Here is a 19,524-nt window from a genome sequence, read left to right on the forward strand (position 1 = left end):
AGGCCTGCCTCCCAGATGCTGGGAATAAAAGTGTTCTCACACGCTCAGTCCTTCATGGTTTCTTTTCTACCTATTTATGCAGCTATATCTGCACCCATTTTTTTTTCTCATAGAACTCCATGAATTCCAGTTTCTCAAGTCCAGCAAATCACAACACACACACCTTGTTATTTATTTGTGGCACCATTTAACAGGCAAGAGAGAACATGAATTACAACACAACCCACTATGAGAGTTTTATTAGCAAGGGGAAAGTGTAAGAACATGAATGGACCTACCGGAAATGAATAGTGTGGGGGTAGAGGAGGGGCGGGGGAAACAGGGAACAGGTAGAATCTCCTTTTTATAGATCACCTCCAGCATGCACATATGGGCTTACGTAGCTAAGCCACGCATGTCCATAGATTACATGCTCATGCTGCAGGCAGTCCTGGGGCGACTAAGCATTCTGCCTGACTGCTAGACAGCACATGTGCAGTCATGTAGCTAGGAAGTGGCTACGAATTATAACGCACCTTTACTTATTTTTCTCTAAATTTCCATTCATCCTTTGAGTACCAACCTGTTCCCTCCTGTATGAAAATTTCCCCAAATTCCTTTTAAGATATTACAGGCTATGTATGCCTTTCCTTTGCTCCATTATAGATTCCTTGTGCATATTTCCACACCTATTTCACAATATATCCTCAGACTACCCCAAATTGGAAGCCACTTTTACATAGCTTGAATATTAAATTTAATTATATTTATTTGAACATTTGAAAACATAGGTGGGGAGCAAAGAGATGGCTCATATATTAGAGCCATACTGCTCTTGCAGAGGCCCTGAGTTCTGTTCCCAGCATCCATGTCAGGCTGCTCCCAACTGCTTATGACTCTATTTCCAGGGGACTGGATACTCTCTTCTGGCCTCACAGGAACCTGCACGCATGTGTATACACACAGACATAATTATAAATAATAAAAAGTTCCTTTGAAGATTATAAACATAGACGAGGGGCTGGAAAGGTGGCTCAGAGGTTAAGAGCACTGGCTGCGTTTGCGGAGATTTGAGTTTGGGTTCCCAGGACCCACTCAGGCCCTAGGAACTTTAACTCCTGTTCTAGGGGATCTGAGGCCTTCTTGTGGTTTCTGGAGGCACCTGCAAACATGTGGTGCACATATGTACATCCAGGCACACACACACACACACACACACACACACACACACACACACACACACACACACATAAAATAAGTCTTTAAAAATAAAAACGTAGGTGAGTTTGTAAACTTTGGGGCGTTTATCAGCGGACAGATGAAATCAGCACTAGGTGAGAAGCAAAGGGGACTTAGGTGCTGTCCTAATTTATTCTCTGGTCTGTTGCCTTCCTCATAAAGGACTATGCCTAGTCTGTAGGTGGCAATTTACAGCTGTACTACGCCCATTGTCCGACCCAGCCCCTTTATATCACAGGAGAGGAGACTAAGGCTTTGAAACAACATAAAACTTCCTCAGCATTCTATACCATGAGTAAGGGTAACAGAATCTTGGGGTCAGAGATGAGGGGTGGAAGTCTTGAAACTTAAGTAGTTTTTGCTTTGAGATGGGGCCTCACTTTGTAGCCAAAGCTGGCCTCGAGCCCAGAGCAATCCTCCTGCCTCGGCTTCCACAGCGCTGGGAAGACAAGCGTGAGCCATCCCACACGACTAAGATCTCACATTCTGTTTCACAACGACGAGGAGGAGAACGTGTGGGTAAAAACTGACGGGGGAGTGGGTAGGGGTTCAAACAGCAGAGGGCGTGGACGGTTTAAACCAACAGCTGAGGGCGGAAGAGCGATTTCTGCGATCACTTCCGGTGCGGGGTTGAGTTCCGGAATCAACACCAGGAAGGGCCAATCAGCACCTTCCCCCGGGAGCCAATGGGAGAGCCGATTACAAACAGCCAATCCTGGCGGCGCTGTCACTGTTATGGGCCTGTCAGGGCGCCGGCGTCGTGGTGCTTGGGCGCTCGCCACCGGCCGGACTCTGGTGCAGGAGCAGCCGCCGGGTGGCCTGGCTCGCCTGTCTCCGCCCTCGTCCCAGCCCGTGCCGCCCGGCTAGCAGACCGCCCGGTAGCTCGAGCGTTGCGGATCGTCCCCGAGGCCCCGGGCCCAGCCGCGCTCCAGCACCGCCGAGGGCTCCGAGGCCGGCGGGATGCAGCCTCCGGGCCCGCCCCCGGCCTATGCGCCCGCCAACGGGGACTTCACCTTTGTCTCCTCGGCGGACGCGGAAGGTGAGAGCGGGCCCGGCCGGGGCTCCGGGGGACAGGGATGACGGAGTCGGGGCTCCGCCCCTCTGCCCGCTCGGGCCTTCCCCCGAGGCCGCCGGTGACGAGGGAGGGAGGGTGCGGGGCGCGGGCTCCGCCGCCGCTGCGCCTCCCCCACCATCCCCGGCTGCGAGCCACACAAGTGACCCCGCCGATCTGTCCCGGTGTTTGTTCTGTCCGAAGTGCTCGGCCCCGCGGTTACTCCAGAAAGAGTCAGGGATCGAAGCATGAGAACAAAGTGGGGCTGTGTTCCTCTGCTATTAATAGAAAAGCTTTTTTTCTTCTTTCTCCTGAGGTTACTCTGGGCAGGTTAAGGATCACTTCCTCGAAGTGTCGTGGTTTTTATTGAATTTGATTTCTAGCCCAAATCTTTTTGCAGTGTTTGACCACAGTATTCAGAAAGCTGGATTTAGGAGCATTTGAAACTTCAGGAATTCAACTCAGCGTCCCCAACAGCCTCTACACACTTGGCTTGTATTGTTTTGATCATCTGAGCTGGGAAGATTTTTCTGCTGCATGGGGTTTTCCCCCTCTTTGTTCAACTCCTTTTAACCTGACGCTTTATTATCCTCTAGTAATTTTGGGTTTTTGCTTTAATGTCATTTACTTTCCAGAGACAAGATTTAACTGCCTAATATGAAAAGACAAGCTGATTTCGCTTTAGAAAATCAGTCTAAGAGACTAGGATGTGTTGGGTGGTGAATCCCAGTGATCCCAGAGCTTGGAAGGCAGAGGCAGGTAGATCTCTATGAGTTTAAGGCCAGCCTGGACTACGTACTGAGTGAGACCTTGTCTCAACAAAGAAGAAAGAAAAGAAATTTCAGTCTAGAGATGAACATAGATTTTTATTCAAAATCTGGTTTCTATAAATATATTTTATTCCTTCCTTTAGAAATTATTTTGGAGCCAGGTGGTGGTGGCGCAGTCCTTTAATCCCAGTCACACTAAATTGCCCAGGCTCGCCTTAAAGTCAATATGTAGCCAATGTTGCCTTGAATGTGTGATTTTTGCCTCAGTCTCCAAAGCAACTGGGTGTTATTACTTTATATCAGACAAATAGATAATTCTGGTTTATGTCTGCATGCCAGCAGAATTAACATTACCTGGCTCATAGATATAATCTCCCTTCATCTGGATTTATATTATGTCAGGATCTCTGGGTAATTCATAAGCACATTAACATTTTTGAGAAGCACTGGCTTAGAATTTCATAAAAAATTAAAGAGGAGGAAATTATTCCTAACTAGATCAGAGAAAGCCAGGCAAGATGGATCACATCTGTATTTACCTGCTCTTGAGAGGCTAAGACGAGAGATTAAGGAGTGTTCAAGTCCAGCCTGAGACTTTCTCAGACAAAATAGTAACGAAAGTCAGGAAAATTTTATGGAGGTGATATTTTACAAGATGTAGCCTATCAGATATTGGACTGATAGGAAAGAGATAGAAATTTTGGTGGGATAATATATGCTATAAAAAAAAATATGGTGTAGGGCTGAGGGAGGAGCTTACTTAATTGGTAGTAGGCAGAAGGCAGAGTTTAATCTCCAGCACTGTATAAGGTAGGATGGCGACTTATTGGTGAAATTATTAAGGCCACTCCACGTAGTTAAAAGGAGATTTATTTAATGGTGTAACTTACAAATGAAGGAATAGGTAGGTTGAGGGTTCTGGGAAAGACGCAGCAGCAGCAGTAGTCCAGCTATGTTCTCTGGAGAACTCTCCTCTGTTCACCTCTAGCATCCGGGCTCCCAGCAGCAAGAGCAGCAAGAGCGCTGCATGTCCCAATCTCTGGTCTTCAAGCCCTCCCTTGGCCCCGCCGCGTGATAGTTACCAAAACCTCAATGGGGGTTGGAACTTCCAGACCAAAGCTGGAATGGCTACCCACTACAGTGACTCATCCTAGCATTTGGAAGGTGGAAGCAGGAAGACCAGAAGTTCATGATCATCCTTGTCTATGTATTGAATTTGAGGCCAGCCTGGGCTACATGCCTTAGCCTCCTGAGTGCTGGGATTACAGGCATATACCAGTGTACCTGACACATGTTTCACCTCTTCTGGTTTTGTTTTGTTGTTGTTTTGTTTTTGTTTTTTCTAATTGTAAAATGAAAAGTAGTACAATGTCTGTCATAAAAAGTGAAGATTATATGGAATAGCAAATATTCATAAAGACTGGCAAATTATAATTATTTGAATATATGTACATTTCAGTTCACATTCACATATTTCACCCTGGTTCACAGTTTTGTCTTCTCTCCTAAGATCTCAGTGGTTCTATAGCAACTCCAGATGTCAAATTAAATCTCGGTGGAGGTGGAGAGTTCATCAAAGAATCTACAGCTACTACATTTCTGAGACAAAGAGGCTATGGCTGGCTTTTGGAAGTGGAAGACGAGGATCCTGAAGATAACAAGCCACTTCTGTATGTGAAGAATATGTCGTTTGTGATTTGAAGGGATGCTTGTGTTCTTGATATTTTTAAAGACAGATGAGGAGAATTTTAACCTCTTGGGTGAAAAACAGTAACAGGCTAGAGAGATGGGTCAGCAGTTATGAGTGCTTCCTGCTCCTTCAGAGAACTGGAGCTTAGTGCCGTCACCATCCATCTCTGGCAACACTACTGCCGGTTGCTCCAGCTTCTCGGGATCTGACGTTGTCTTCTGGCCTTTGTGGGCATCCTTTTATGCTTGGCATTCACTTATACAAACACACATGCACATAAACAAGTCTAAAAGCAGCAGCAGTTTTCAGTTTTACTGGTACTCTAAAAAACTGAAGCAGTGAGGAAAGAATACTTTTAGCCTGTTGAATGTAGGTGTCAGGAGCTTCTGAAATGGGAACTGGAGAGATGGCACAGTGGTCAAGAGCACTTGCTGCTCTTGCAGAAGACTGGGTTTCTGCCCAGAACCCACATGGTGGCTCACAGCTGCTTGTAACTCTAGTCCAGGGGATCCGATTCCCTCTTCTGACTTCTGAGGGCATCAGGCACTCATGTATTATACAGGCATACATGCAGATAAAACACTTATTTAAACAAAAAATCTCTTTAAAAATATTAAAGCTGGAGCCAGGCAGTGGTGGCACATGCTTTTAATCCCAGCACTCGGGAAGGCAGAGGCAGGAGGAACTCTGTGAGTTCAAGGCCAGCCTGGTCTACAGAGTGAGTTCCAGGATAGGTTCCAAAAGCTACACAGAGAAAACCTGTCTCAAAAAACCAAAACCAAAACAAAACAAAATTATAGCTGGAAGCCAGACTTTCTAATATATGCATGTGATTTCAGTATTTGAGAGGTAGAAACATAAGCATCCGGAGTTCAGCCAAGGAAACCTGAGCTGTAGGTTCAGGGAGAGCCCCTGTCTCAAAAGGACCATATGGAGAATGATAGAGAAGAATACCTGGCACCTGCTTCTGGCCTCAGTGAGTGTGTACAGGCACTTTCACCTGCACATAGAACTGGTCATGCACTCCAACAGATTCACACTTACATGTGAATCTTTAATAAGTGAATCTTTAAAAGAAAGAGATCCACTCTGCTGGCATGCCTTCAATCCCAGCACTCCAGAGACAGAGAGACAGGTGGTCTTTTTGAGTTTGAGGCCAGCAAGGATACTTGGTGAGACCCTCTCTCAAAAGAGAGAGAGAGACCACTTTAAAAAAAATAAAGTCCTGTGTTTCTTTTACATACATATAAACAAATATGCTCTGCACTGTTTATCTTGTTTGACCAAAGATAAATGTCTTTTGTCAATTAAGTCATCAAATCAGTGTCATCAAAAGATCCAAGGTTCTGGTGTAGTTAAGGGTGAAATTCAGGTTTAAAACATAATTCTGGGACAGGCAAGGTGGCACACATCTTTATCCCAGTACTTGGGCAGAGGCAGACCTTGGAAGCACTTTGTTTCACTTCATGCTACTATAGTTTCAAAACACCAGCAACTGTGAGATTGTAGAATTTTCAGCATCTCTAAAACTGAGATATTTTCCCATGGAATCAGTCTAATGTATACTTCAAATGCTGTCTAGTTTAAATGTAAAGTTCTTTTAAACCTATTTTACTATTCAAAAATAACATGTTTTTTAAGAGTCTTCTTTTACAATTGTAGGGAAGAATTGGACATTGATCTGAAGGACATCTACTACAAAATCCGCTGTGTTTTGATGCCCATGCCGTCGCTTGGTTTTAATAGACAAGTGGTGAGAGACAACCCTGACTTTTGGGGTCCACTGGCTGTTGTCCTCTTCTTTTCAATGATATCATTGTATGGACAGTTTAGGGTAAGTATACCTCACTTTATACAGACATTAGATCTTTTTATGAGACTCAGAAATTAGGTGTAGTCACATACTTACTATAAAAACATATTAGAAAGATGTTTTATGTTTGCCCATTTTCCTCGATTGTTCGTTCCTGAAATTGTTTCATAATGGATTAAGTCGGGTGTACTTTGGATTGATTCTTTGTCAGTGTATCCACATTTTATTTTACATTTTCATTTATTTTACTGTATGTTTATGTTTTACCTGCGTGTAAGTGTGTATACTATGCGCATGGCTGTTGGATTCCCTGGAGCTGGGCTGATGGATGGCTTTTAGTCATCCTGTGGGTGCTAGGAATCTCCTGGGCCCCTTGCAAGAGCAGCCAGTACTCTTATCCACTAAGCTGTCCCTAGCCCCAGGTTTTCCACATTTTATTAGTTGTTTTTTTATGAGTAATTTTATCATTTTTAATTAAGTGTATGTGTGAGGCAGAGGCAGGTGGATCTCTGTGAGTTCAAGGACAGCCTGGTCTGCATAGCAAGTTCCTGTCTCCCCCCAAAAAAAAAAAAAAAAAAAAAAAAGTGTGTGTGTGTGGGGGTATGTGCATGTAGTGCTGATACCTAGGAAAGTCAGAGGTATTGAATTCTACAGGAGTTGAAGTCATACCCAGTGTGAGTGCTGACAATTAAATTTGGGTCTCAGAAGAGTGACATGTTCTTACAGCAGAGCCATCTTTTCAGCTCTCTGTGACTAAATACCAGGCAGAAGCACCCTGAGGAAGGAAGGATTTATTTTGGCTCACAGTTCACGGTGGGGAGGGCATGATTCAAGAAGCTTGCCTCTTCCATTTCCTTCACTTACCTACCCCAACTCATGGAATAATACCATTCACATTTGGTAGATCTTCCCACATCCATTAACCAAACTTAGAAACTCCTACCCAGAGGTCTGTCTCCTAAGTGATTTTGTTGTTGTTGGGTTTTTTGCTTTTTTTTTTTTTTTTTTTTTTTTTGCTTTTTGCTTTTTGCTTTTTTCTGAGACAGGGTTTCTCTGTGGCTATCCTGGAACTCACTCTGTAGACCAGGCTGGCCTCGAACTCAGAGATCCACCTGCCTCTGCCTCCTGAATTCTGGGATTAAAGGTGTACACCACCACCACCACCACCACCACCACCACCACCCAACGTCCCTAGGTGATTTTGAATTGTCTTGTCAAATGATTCTATTAGGCCAAGTGTTGTGGGGCACGCCTTACTCCTAGCACTTGGGAAGCAGAACCATCAGGTAGTTCTCTGTGAATATGAGGCTGGACTGATGATCCACATAGCCAGTCCCGGGACAGACAGGGATTCATAGTGAGATCTTGTCTCCAAAAAGCAAGAAAAAAGCAAAATAAAGAAAAAAACACAAGTTGCTTTTGGTCATGGTGTTTGTCACAGCCATAGGAAAGCAAACACATATAGCCTCATTCCTGGTAATAAGCAAGTACTTTATCCCTGAGCTGTGTATCTCGACTTATTTTTGTTTGTGAGACATGGTCTCGCTAATTTGTTTTTATTTTGTTTTGGGGCTCGCTATGTAGCCTAGGCAGGCTTTGATCTTGTGATCCTCCTGCCTCAGATATCTGAGTATTAAGATAAAGGTATGTGCCACCAATTTGTCTTCTTTATTATTAATATGCTCTAGAGATACTTTGCAATTATTTAAATACTTTGTTTCTCATCAAACTTAAGCCTAATAAATTTTGAACCCAATTAGTCCTATAGTATTGATTGAATGGTAATTATCCTAATTCCTTCGTTTCATCTATGTTTATTAAGTGTTTTCTAAGGAACAGCCACCCTTCTTTTCTGTTACTTTATTACCCAGTTCTTTACATCAGTATGGGTTCTTGAATGTTCATTTTGTTCTCTCAACACCCAATATTACTGTTTATTTTATTGTTCCAGCTTTAGCCATTGGGAGCATCTTCAGGCTTTCTGTGACTTTTGCGCTCACCCCTTAATTTGTGTGTGTATGTGTGTGCATGCACCATTTGTGTTTGTGTGTGGGCAGGTGAGTGTGCATTTGTGTGTTTACACGTGCTGACCAGAAATCAACTTTGATGGTTGTTCTTCAGAACACTGTCTACTTTGATTTTTGGGACAGGGTCTAAGTTAGACCTGGGGCTTGCCAGTTAGGCTAGGTTCTGCCTCCATTTCCCCAGTGCTGGGATTACTTCAGCCAGCTTTTTGTGTGAGTCTTGGGAATCAAGCCTCAGGCTTGTGAGCAAGCACTTTTATCAGCTGAGCTGTTTCTTAGTCCATGTTACATACTTCTCGAGCATACTTTTCTTCTAACCCCACAGGAGTGTATAAACCAAGTTTGCGTTATTTCTCTGATGGAGCCTGGAAACCAGTCAGTACTCTTAAAAAGATTCCATTCTAGTGAGGGAATATTAGGAACCAAAATCTGGAAGTTGGGTGTAGTGGGAGGCTGAGGAAAGAAGACTGCTGTAGGTTTGAGGTCATCCTGAGGTACGTGGTGAGTTTGAAGCCAGCCTGCACTACCGTGTGAGACCCAGGTCAGAATGAAGGAGGAAACCAAGATCTAGGCAGTGTTTATGTTTCTTTTATTTTCTTTCTTTCTTTTTTTTTTTTTGGTTTTTGTTTAGAGACAGGCTTTCTCTGTGTAACAACCCTGGGTGACCTGGAACTCACTCTGTAGAGAAAGCTGGCTTCAAACACACAGAGATCCACCTGCCTCTGCCTCCTTACCATTGGGATTAAAGGCATGTGCCACCACCATTCCCATATGTTTATGTTCTAATGGAGTATTATTTGTGCTGTTAAGTATATATGAGGAGTTAAAATTACCTGACATGTCTGCCATATTCAATAATTACATGAATGTAATAGTAAGTTTTAAAGACTTCTTAGGAGAACTGGCAGCTTATTTTGGGAATGATTTTTGCTTGTGGGATGTGATAAGCCATGGGAGCTAATAGTAAACATTTTGTCTTTAAAGTTATCTTTTATTACCAGGTGCATATGTTTGGGAGGCAGAGGCAGGCAGATCTCTGAGTTTCAGGCCAGCCTGATCTACAGAGCGAGTTGTGGGATAGCCAGAGCTACACAGAGAAACCCTACCTTGAAAAACCAAATATATATATATATAATCTTTTGTCATGTATCCTGAAATACTGAAGATTTTTGTTTGTTTTTGAGACCGGATTTCTCTGTGTAGCTTTGGAGCCTTTCTTGGAACTCACTGTGTAGCCCCCGGCTGGCCTCAAACTCACAGAGATCCACCTGCCTCTGCCTCCTGAGTGCTGGGATTAAAGGCGTGCACCACCTGCCCCTTTCGAAATACTGAAGTTTCTTTAGCAGTTAGTAATTGTTGAATTTTCAGTTTGGTTCTGAGTTTGTATTACACCTTGTATTTGTAAGTTGTGGAAATGTGCTTGAGAACTAACAGAACCTCTGACCTAAAATGGGGCTTGCTAAGCTGTCTTAAGTAGCAGAGAGTTGAATTTCTGAAAACATAGCAGTTTATTAGATTTTTTAATTAATGATTTCTTTTTCCTTTGTAAGGTGGTCTCATGGATTATAACCATTTGGATATTTGGTTCACTGACAATTTTCTTACTGGCTAGAGTTCTTGGTGGAGAAGTAAGTACTTAATTTTGAAAGGTTCTTTAGTGTTTGTTTTTGTTTTGTTTTCTAGACAGTCTCACTATAGAGCCCTGGAACTCATTTTGTAGACCAGACTGGCCTTGAACTCACAAAGATATGCGTGTTTCTGCTTCCTAAGTGCTGAGGTAAAAGGGTGGGGATGTCACAAAAGGAAAGAAAAAATAATAATTTTGTGTACCTGTGTATGTACAAATGAGTGCAGGTACCCATGGATTCCAGAAGAGGTCATCAGACCTTGTCCAGCTGGAGCTGGCCAGGTGTTGGGAGCTGAACTCAGGTGTGCTGCAAGAGCAGTACATGCCTGTGACTGCTGAGCCCTCTCCCCAGCCTGTCTGTCTGTTTGTTTTGGAGACAGTGTCACTATGTGGCCCTGACTAACCTAAAACTTATTATGTAGATCAGACTTCTCAGCACAAAAAATTGTGCTGAATGGATATTTTTAACCCATCTAATGGTTTTGCAACATCACACATTTGTCATTTAGAAAACACTGCTTTTGCCAGATGTGGTGATGCATGCATTTAATCCCAGCATTCAGGAGGAAGCAAGTGGCAGGTAGAGTTCTGAGGCCAGCCTGGTCTGTGTAGTGAGTTCCAGGACAGCCAGGGCTGTATAGATAGATTCTATCTCAAAAAAACAAGAAAACATTAGTTCCATATACCGTCTTACTACCATGAACATAACAGTCTTGTTTGGTCTGGGAACTCAAGTATGGTAGGGCTTAACCAGTTCTTGAGTGAGAGAAAATATGTATGACTGCTTTGTGATCTTTAAATATTTACTTGAAGGCTGTGGTGTAGCTCAGATCTGGAGGCCTGGGTTAAATTCCTAGCACTGGCCAGAAAGAGGGTTCAGCACTTAAGAGCACTCGTTGCTCTTGGAGAGCCCCTGAGTTCAGTTCCCAGCCCCCACATGGCATCTAAGAAAGAACTGTTTATCACTACAGTTCCAGGTGTCGAATGCCTTATCCTGACTTCCATTAGCACATACACATGGACCCAAGAACATACCCATGAATAAAAATTAAATAAAAAAAAAATCAGCCGGGCAGCGGTGGCGCACACCTTTAGTCCCAGCACTGGGGAGACAGAGCCAGGCGGATCTCTGTGAGTTCGAGGCCAGCCTGGTGGTCTGTAGAACAAGATCCAGGGCAGGCACCAAAACTACACAGAGAAACCCTGTCTCAGAAAAAAAAAGAAGTTATGGTAAGCTTCTGTTCACGGTCTCCTAGTTGCCCTTCCTTCTGTCTTTCTGTGCCACACATGACTTCTTTGGATCTTGGATTTTTAATCTGAAGATGGTGATTATGATCTTTTAAAATGGTCTTTTAGCAAAATAGGGTATTCCACACCTGTACTCCTGGCATGGGGAGGCTGTGGCAGAGGACCAAGTTTGAAGCCAGCTTGGGATCCATGGCCAGATCTTGTTTCCTCTCCATATCCTCCACCCCTCACACCCCCACGCCCCACCCCACAAAAAAAAAAAAAAAAAAAAACCAAACTCGGTATTGTAGGTCAACACTCCAGAGATGGAAGCAGACCAGTCAGTTCAGTGTCATCCTTGACTACATAGTGAGTTTGAGTCATCCTGAGTTACAGGAGACCCAGTCTCCAAAGGGGAGGGAAGGCCAGAGGGATGGCTCAGTGGTTAGAGGACTTGCTGCTCTTCGAGAGAACCCTATGATAGTGCTTCACAACCCTCAAACTACAGTTCCAAGGGAAAACGCGTAAGAAGACTTAAGAGTTACTTTGTTTTGTGTGTGTGTGTGTACACTGAAGGTGGTTAGACATCATCCTAAAGCGAGAGACAAAGGCTGGTAATGTGGGTTTTGACTATCAGGAAACTGAAACATTGAAAATACAGTGGTGAAAAGGCCCTGGAATGTATAAGACAAGGTGATAATTTGAAATACATTGGGTGTGATTTCTTGATTCTCATGTTTATGTCAGTACAACAAAGAATGGTTCTGAAAAATGATTAAATATCCTAATTCCTATGATATTTATTTCAATTTTTAAAACTTCACAGGTTGCATATGGCCAAGTCCTTGGAGTGATAGGCTATTCGTTACTTCCTCTCATTGTGATAGCCCCTGTACTCGTGGTGGTTGGATCCTTTGAAATGGTGTCTACACTTATAAAAGTAAGTTACACAGCATGAACTAGACAGCTGACTTTTCTGTACCAAAGTGTGTTGGTCCTCAGGCTAAGAATATTGTAACCTAAACTTACAACTTCCTGAGACAGTGGTATTTGGGAACAGAGACAATTTTTACCAATTTAGTTTCTTTTGATCTCCCCCCCCACACACACACACACACACCTCCTACCACCAGAAATTGTGAAATCTATAGGCATCTCAGGGAGACTGGAGACCCAATAAAATTTCAGGATAGTATAGTCATATTTAAAATTTTTTGAGTATTTCTTCTCAGCACTATTAAATATGAATCCATGGGGCAGATTTGTGAGGGTTGTGTTTATTTAAAATTCCACTGAAGCCAGGCATGGTGGTGGTCTACACCTTTAATCCCAGCACTTGGAAGATTAAAGCAGGAGGACCAGAAATTGAAAAGTTCCCCTCAGATACATGGGCAGTTTGAAGTTAGTCTTGACTAAGGTACAACCTGGTGTCCGTCCTTATCATAGATCTGGTGCCTCTTTCCATTCCTAGGAAAACAGTGGTAATAATTATGTGTACAATTTTTTTTAAGATTTATTTATTTACTATGTATACAGTGTTCTGTCTGCACATATCCCTGCAGGCCAGAAGAGGGCACCAGATCTCATTATAGATGGTTGTGAGCCACCATGTGGTCCCTGGGAATTGAACTCAGGACCTCTGGAAGAACAAGCAGTGCTCTTAACCTCTGAGCCATCTCTCCAGCCCATAATGTGTACAATTTTAACTCAAGTTGTGAGCCCTCTTTCAGGAATCATTTTATTCAACAATTTGGCAGAAATGATTGTTTTCTCAAAAGTTGCCAGATCATCTGGGTGTGGGGCCTCTGGGAGTTCACACTCCTAGCACTGAGGTGGTTGAGTCCAGCATGTTGTGGGTTCAAAAGCAAGCCTGAGCCAAACAATTCCAGTACAACGGGATACTGAATGAAACCATGTCTCAAAAAATAAAAAAATAACATACATGATCATAATCACTAGGGCCACTTGTTTAAAAGACTGAACACTAATTATTTTCCTTAGAAAATTTTTGTTTTTGTTTGGCTTTTTTTTTTTTTTTTTTAGACAGGGTTTATCTGTGAAACAGTCCTGGCTGTCCTGGAACTCAACTCTGTAGACCAGGTTGGCCTCAAACTCAGAGACCCACCTGCCTCTGTCTCCCGAGTGCTGGGATTAAAGGCATGCACCACCACCGCCTGTCACCTTAGAAACTCTTAAATTTGATCTGGGCATGGTGGCACAGCCCTTTAATCTTTACATTCAGGAAACAGCTGTACTTCAGTGTCTGAGTTTGGGATCAGCTTGGTCTACATAGTTAAGTTTCATTTATTTGTATGCTGTACGAATGGGTGCATTGTATCCAGGTATGGCTTTTTTTTGAGGGGGGGGGTTGTATTTTAGTTTGCTGCTGTTTTTGTTTTTAGACAGTCTGACATTATAGCCACAGCTGGCCATGAACTCGCTGTGTAATTCAGGCTGGCCTTGAATTCAGGTAGTAGGTAAGTGCCAAAGTCTGACTTGGCCAAGGGTGGCGGTGGTGCATACCTTTAGTCCCAGCACTCAGAGGCAGGTGGATCTTTGCGAGTTCGAGGCCAGCCTGGTCTACAGAGTGAGTTCCAGGACAGGCTCCAAAGCTACATAGAGAAACCCTGTCTCGAAAAACCAAAAAAAGCCTCACTTGAATCATTTTTTTAAAACACCGTAAATGTTCTCTGTGATTCCCAAATGTCGATTGATTGCTAATACGCTGCCGTCTTCTCTCTCTCTTTTCTAAGCTGTTCGGTGTGTTCTGGGCTGCCTACAGTGCTGCTTCATTACTTGTGGGTGAAGAATTCAAGACCAAAAAGCCTCTCCTCATTTATCCAATCTTTTTATTGTACATTTATTTTTTGTCCTTATATACTGGAGTGTGATCCAAGTTGTACATGAGTTGAAAAAGATGGTGTTACCTTTGTATTTAGCTGGGAGTTCTTGCTGAAGGGTTTGGAGAGAACATAACTAGAAGTTTTATACATTCCAGATAGAAAGACAGGGTTAAAGTCTTTTTAAAACAATATTTTTTGTATTTAAGTAATTGCAGTTATCTGGGATTTTTTGGTCAGAATTCTGAATTCTGTTTGGTTCTTCATATTCCACGAATAAATAAAAAGCATTGTGTTTTTTTCAGATTGTGTCAATATTCAACTGAACACTTGTGCCAAATGCACCTAGATGGGTAATTGTATCTCACTTGAAGTATAAATTGACAATATCCTGAAAATCTAAAAGTGCAATTTTTTTCCTTTGAAGAATTTTCTCCTGCACCACAGATCCTGTAGATACCTATTTATATTTATACATATATATTTATGAAATAATTCTTATTCACAAAATATATTTCTGAATAGCCTAAAAATTAAGATACTAAATCTGATGCTTAAACTTTCCTTAATTTGGCCATTAATGTTTTTTATTTAAAACTTCAAATTTGTTTTTAAATTGTGTGTAATTTTTGAAATAATCGTTGCGGTGTAGATTTGGTTTGTGTGTCTATGCTCTTAAAAAACAGTTTTGAATGTCTAAACATTTGATTTAAAGTTTCTGTTTATCTTTTTGACCAAAGCAGCAAGAGATATAATTAATGTGGCATTCATTAAAATCATTAATATATAGGAAAAAATAATATTTATAGCATCAGTAAATATTTTTTAAGTGGTACCTTTCAATCATAAAAAGTTGCGGGAAAGAGACCTTTGAGGTCGTGTGGTCTTGAACAATGTTATAATGCAGTAGAAAATAAAGCGTTTTCCAGCTGTGTTCTTTGTCTTACAATACCTTTTCCTATATTACTTGATACTTTAAAAAGTATTGGTTTCTTTCCGACAAATTTACAGTGTTTGCTAAGGGAAATATTAAGAAAATTTTATCAAAGAAGTTCTTTTGTAAATCCTGTATTCTGTGTATATCTTTAATATTATTTTATAAAGTAGATGAACTATTTTATCTGTGTTCATAAAATAGCAAATCCTGTTAGCACATTATTGTATTATTCTTTCTGGTTTTGCCCAAAAAAGTTAACTTCTGTTCCTGATATGGTATAACATCGTCTCTGTTCCTTAGGCAAAATAGATCTAGGAAAACAAGTGAAAGCCCTAGAGAGATTAAAAAACCTCAGGAATTTGGAGTACTGAGAAGTAGTGTAGAAGTATCTTTGGCCACAGAGGCACCAGCAGAAGGTAGGTAAACATCTGTCAGAGAGGTTCCTGTGGGCATCCCTTTGTATGAATGGCTATTCAGGCTTCTTGTTCATTTTGTTGTGCTGCGTCAAACTCAGTACCTTGCATATGGTAGGCAGGGGCTGTGCTGGTTAACCACACCCCTCACTTACCAGGCATGCCCAGCCTGCAAATCCATGAACCACACACGACTAAGGATAGCTCTAATGCAGCTCAAATCAAAAGCTTCAACTTATTTAAAACATGCTGGAAATTTCTGTGCAATTGCATGTGAACTTTATAGATGATTCTGTTTTGTAACTTGCAAAGAGTTGACATACCTAGTTGGTGTTCATAGTGTTGACCCTGAAACTAAACTTTTCTGGAGTCAAGACCAGATTATAAAATCTTATTAATTGCTACATAAAGATATTCTAGGAATATTTCACTCAAAAATTATTTTAAAATTATCAGGGCATAGGGTCAGTGATAAGATGTATGTATGTCTGTGTAAGAGTTGTCGGATCCCCTGAACTGGAGTTACAGATAAATAGCTGTGAGCTGCCATATGGATTCTGGGAACAGAGCCCATGTCCTCCAGAAGAGCAGCCAATGCTCCCAATTGCTAATGCATCTCTCCAGCTCACAAAAAGTTGGTCTCTAAGGGTCTTAAATTCCAGCCAACTCAGCTGGGTGGTGGCATACGCCTTTAATCCCATCAGGGAGGCAGAGACAGGTGGAACTCTGTGAGTTCAAGGCCAGAGTTCTCTTGGTCTTTTGTGCTCCTTGTGCATCTTTTGTGGACTCCTTTGCCAGCAACAGCTTGTGCTTAGGAAGTGAAAGGAAGTCAGAACATGACACAAATGACATCTCTTGACAGTCACAGTTACAATTTTTGTGTGGTAAGACATAGGAGCTCACCTCTCTTAGTGCTGACACCATGGAATTATTTCTTGTTTGCTTTTATATCAGACTATACCAGACCTTTATGTTAGGTCTTTAAAAAGCAGTGACAAATGTTTTGCTTAATGTATTTACTGGTTTCTAGATGAGAGTTAGCCTATATGTGTCTCTAGCACTAGCTAGCTACGAAAGGGAGCTGACGCTTTGAATTGGCTGGACCTGGAAATCTCGTGAATTTGTAGCATCCCAGAACCAAGTCTGGAAAGGCACCGATCCCAAGCAGGACCCAGAAGACTAGAATACCTGGTGCTTTAAAAGCTGCTTCCAGGAGCGGCTGCCATTGTGGCAGCCACAACCACAGCTCAAGAGGAGGACATGGCGCCAGTGGCTGGTTTAAAAAAAAAAAAAAGCTGCTTCCAGCTGGGCAGCGGTGGTGCACATCTCTAATCCCAGCACTCAGGAGGCAGAGGCAAGTGGATCTCTGATTTTGAGGCCAGCCTGGTCTACAAAGGAGTTCCAGGACAGGCTACAAAGCTACACAAAGAAAGCCTGTCTTGAAAAACAAAAACAAAATTAAAAAATAAAAAATACATAAAAATAAAAGCTGCTTCCAGCAGGAGACAGAGGGAAATCACCTGGCTTGTGCAGGAGGTTGGAGATGTGGGTTCCTTTGGGTGCCTGCTGTTTCTTCTCGGTGGCTCCAAGCCTCTCTTCTCACCAACATAGTGGTGTTTCCCTGCCGAAGACCCCTTTACTCCATGTTTCTTGTTTGTTTTTGTTTCTGCCCCACTGAGCCCTGGAAAATCTTACATGTTCTTTCAGATGTTACTGTTTTCAGTGTCCTTTACTCTAGATGATGGGTACTAAATTCAAAACGATGATGGTGGTGACAGTAGTGATCTAAAAGATGGTTGACAGTCCGTGGAGAGGATGGAGAGGACCCTGACAAAAGGGGAAAACAAGCCAATCCCTTAGCTGACTTCTGGAAATTGTGAACGTCAGTGTGATGATGTTTTACTGTGTAATGCTGCTTTTCTCTGCTTCCACTCACTCGGAACCAGAAGCCTGGCTTTGCACAAGTAGACTGCACAAATCATTCAGAGATTTTTTTTTTTTAACTGTCCTGTGCTTTCTTTAAGATTTACCTGGGTGGTGGTGGGGGTTGGGGATTTACCTTAGTGGTAGAGTGCTAGCTGGCCCTGAAACCAAAGCTCTGTGGGGGAAAAGCTTTATCCATGAATTTACAAAGCCCCACAGTTTAACAGTATGTATGTAGGAAAATTAAGATGGCTGAAAGAATGGTAAAGAAAACTAGAAAGCATATGCAAGTTATAAAGGCCTTAGTAAGTTATTTAAGGTGTATAAAAAATGAGACAAATTTCTAAGGTCAAAGTTCAATATGCCAATGTCAACCTCTTTCTTAAATCAATAGAATTATTGGTCTGTTGTGACAATTACAAGAGCTGGTTTAGAGAACAAAAATGCATGCCCAATCAAAGTTTGCTTAAAAGTGCTTGGTTTTTGTTCAGACTTTATATGACTATTACACAGTAGTTAAAAGTACCTGACTTACATAACACATCTTCTGGGTATTTAATAACCAGACTTGGAAGCCTATACTCAGGTGGTCAGAGGGACTAAAAGGGAGAATAGTCTTCCCTTGCTCTCCAAGCTCAACTAGATTCCAGGGAACTGTGGGGGCATCTCTGGAAATGTTCTGTAACTGTAGGCCGTTACCTATTCTCTTGTTTGGGAATGCCATGGAGACACCACCAGGTGAATTCTAACCAATGTCCAGTCTACAAAAAGGAGGGTCAACCTAGAAAATTATTCCAAGCAAAACCACAGTCAAAAGGAAGGCTGGAGGAGCCAGAGGTCCCCCTTAAGTCCAGGAGACTCCTGATGTCTAGATCCTCAGCTGGCCTAGACAGTACACCATGATTGATTTTAATTTGGGTCACCTACATGGTCTGACACACCTAGCAGGAAAGTATAACAATAAAAAACAAACCCCCCAAAGTATTGGTTTGTTCATGGTCCAAGGGATCACACTCCAAACACTGGGCTTAAATATATATCTAGACAACTATTCTCACTAGTGATCTTCATCACCTTTTTAATACAGGATCTTATTATGTAGCCCAGGTTGGTCTAGAACTCACTATGTAGACCAGGCTGGCCTTGAACTTGATGAGATTTGCCAGCCTTTGCCTCTCAAGTGCTAGGATTAAAGGCATGCATTATCATGCCCAGCATGATTTTCTTCCTGATAAGAAAAATGAGGTCCAGATATGAGACTTCAGACGGTCACTGCAGCATCTACCTACAGTCATGAGAAACAGGCTTACTGTAGTTCTAACCAAAAGTGGCTGGAGAGATGGTTGCATGGCTAAGAGATCTTGTTGCTCTTGGGAAAGACACAGTTCAGTTCCCAGCACATAGAGGTTTCCACAGGTAATCTCTTCTGACCTCTTGGGGCACCACACATGCTTGTGGTGCACATACATACATGCAGGCAACATACATGCAAAAAAAAGGAATAAGTCTATTGTTTGAACAACATTGAATGATGGCTAATATCTGTCCTCCTATCTAGAAGTCATATGGGAGGTACCTCACATGAATCCTAGCCACTCCAACTACTTTTAAAGGACCTGAAAGCATACCCCAGGTTTATCACTTTGGAGACTAGCCTTGGAGGCCAAAGAAAAATAAGGAGGCTCACAGTGGATGGATGCACTGTGAGCCCATCAGTAGCTTCTAATGGACTTTGATTTGGACATTTAAAAAAATGCCCTGCTGTTCCTGTTATGCCCAGATGTGGGGACCCCCAGAAGACCACCGTGGAGACCAAATCCCATATGTAAAGGCAAAGAGCCTTTATTTTCTAGCTCTGAGCTTGGTCTCTCTGTCTGTCTGATGCAGCTGTGAGAGCAGAGAACCCTGAGCTCAGACAGGGTAGAAGTTTTTATCATAGCAGAGGTTGGGGTGAGGATGTTTACAGGGTTCAGAACCCTGATTGGCTGACA

General features: G+C 42.4%; 1 protein-coding gene across 1 annotated transcript; it reads left to right on the forward strand.

Moving 5' to 3' along the window:
* Positions 1-1,906: 1,906 nt before the first annotated feature.
* On the forward strand, positions 1,907-15,194 carry Yipf4 (Yip1 domain family member 4). The gene is made up of 6 exons (XM_006997542.4): positions 1,907-2,257; positions 4,550-4,709; positions 6,392-6,563; positions 10,117-10,194; positions 12,247-12,360; positions 14,174-15,194. Exons 1-6 carry the CDS (start codon positions 2,179-2,181, stop codon positions 14,309-14,311), a joined length of 741 nt encoding a protein of 246 aa, XP_006997604.1. The 5' UTR covers positions 1,907-2,178; the 3' UTR covers positions 14,312-15,194.
* The last annotated feature ends 4,330 nt before the right edge of the window (positions 15,195-19,524 follow it).

This window comes from Peromyscus maniculatus, chromosome 22 (genome assembly GCF_049852395.1).
Source record: "Peromyscus maniculatus bairdii isolate BWxNUB_F1_BW_parent chromosome 22, HU_Pman_BW_mat_3.1, whole genome shotgun sequence".
Lineage (NCBI taxonomy): Eukaryota > Metazoa > Chordata > Mammalia > Rodentia > Cricetidae > Peromyscus > Peromyscus maniculatus.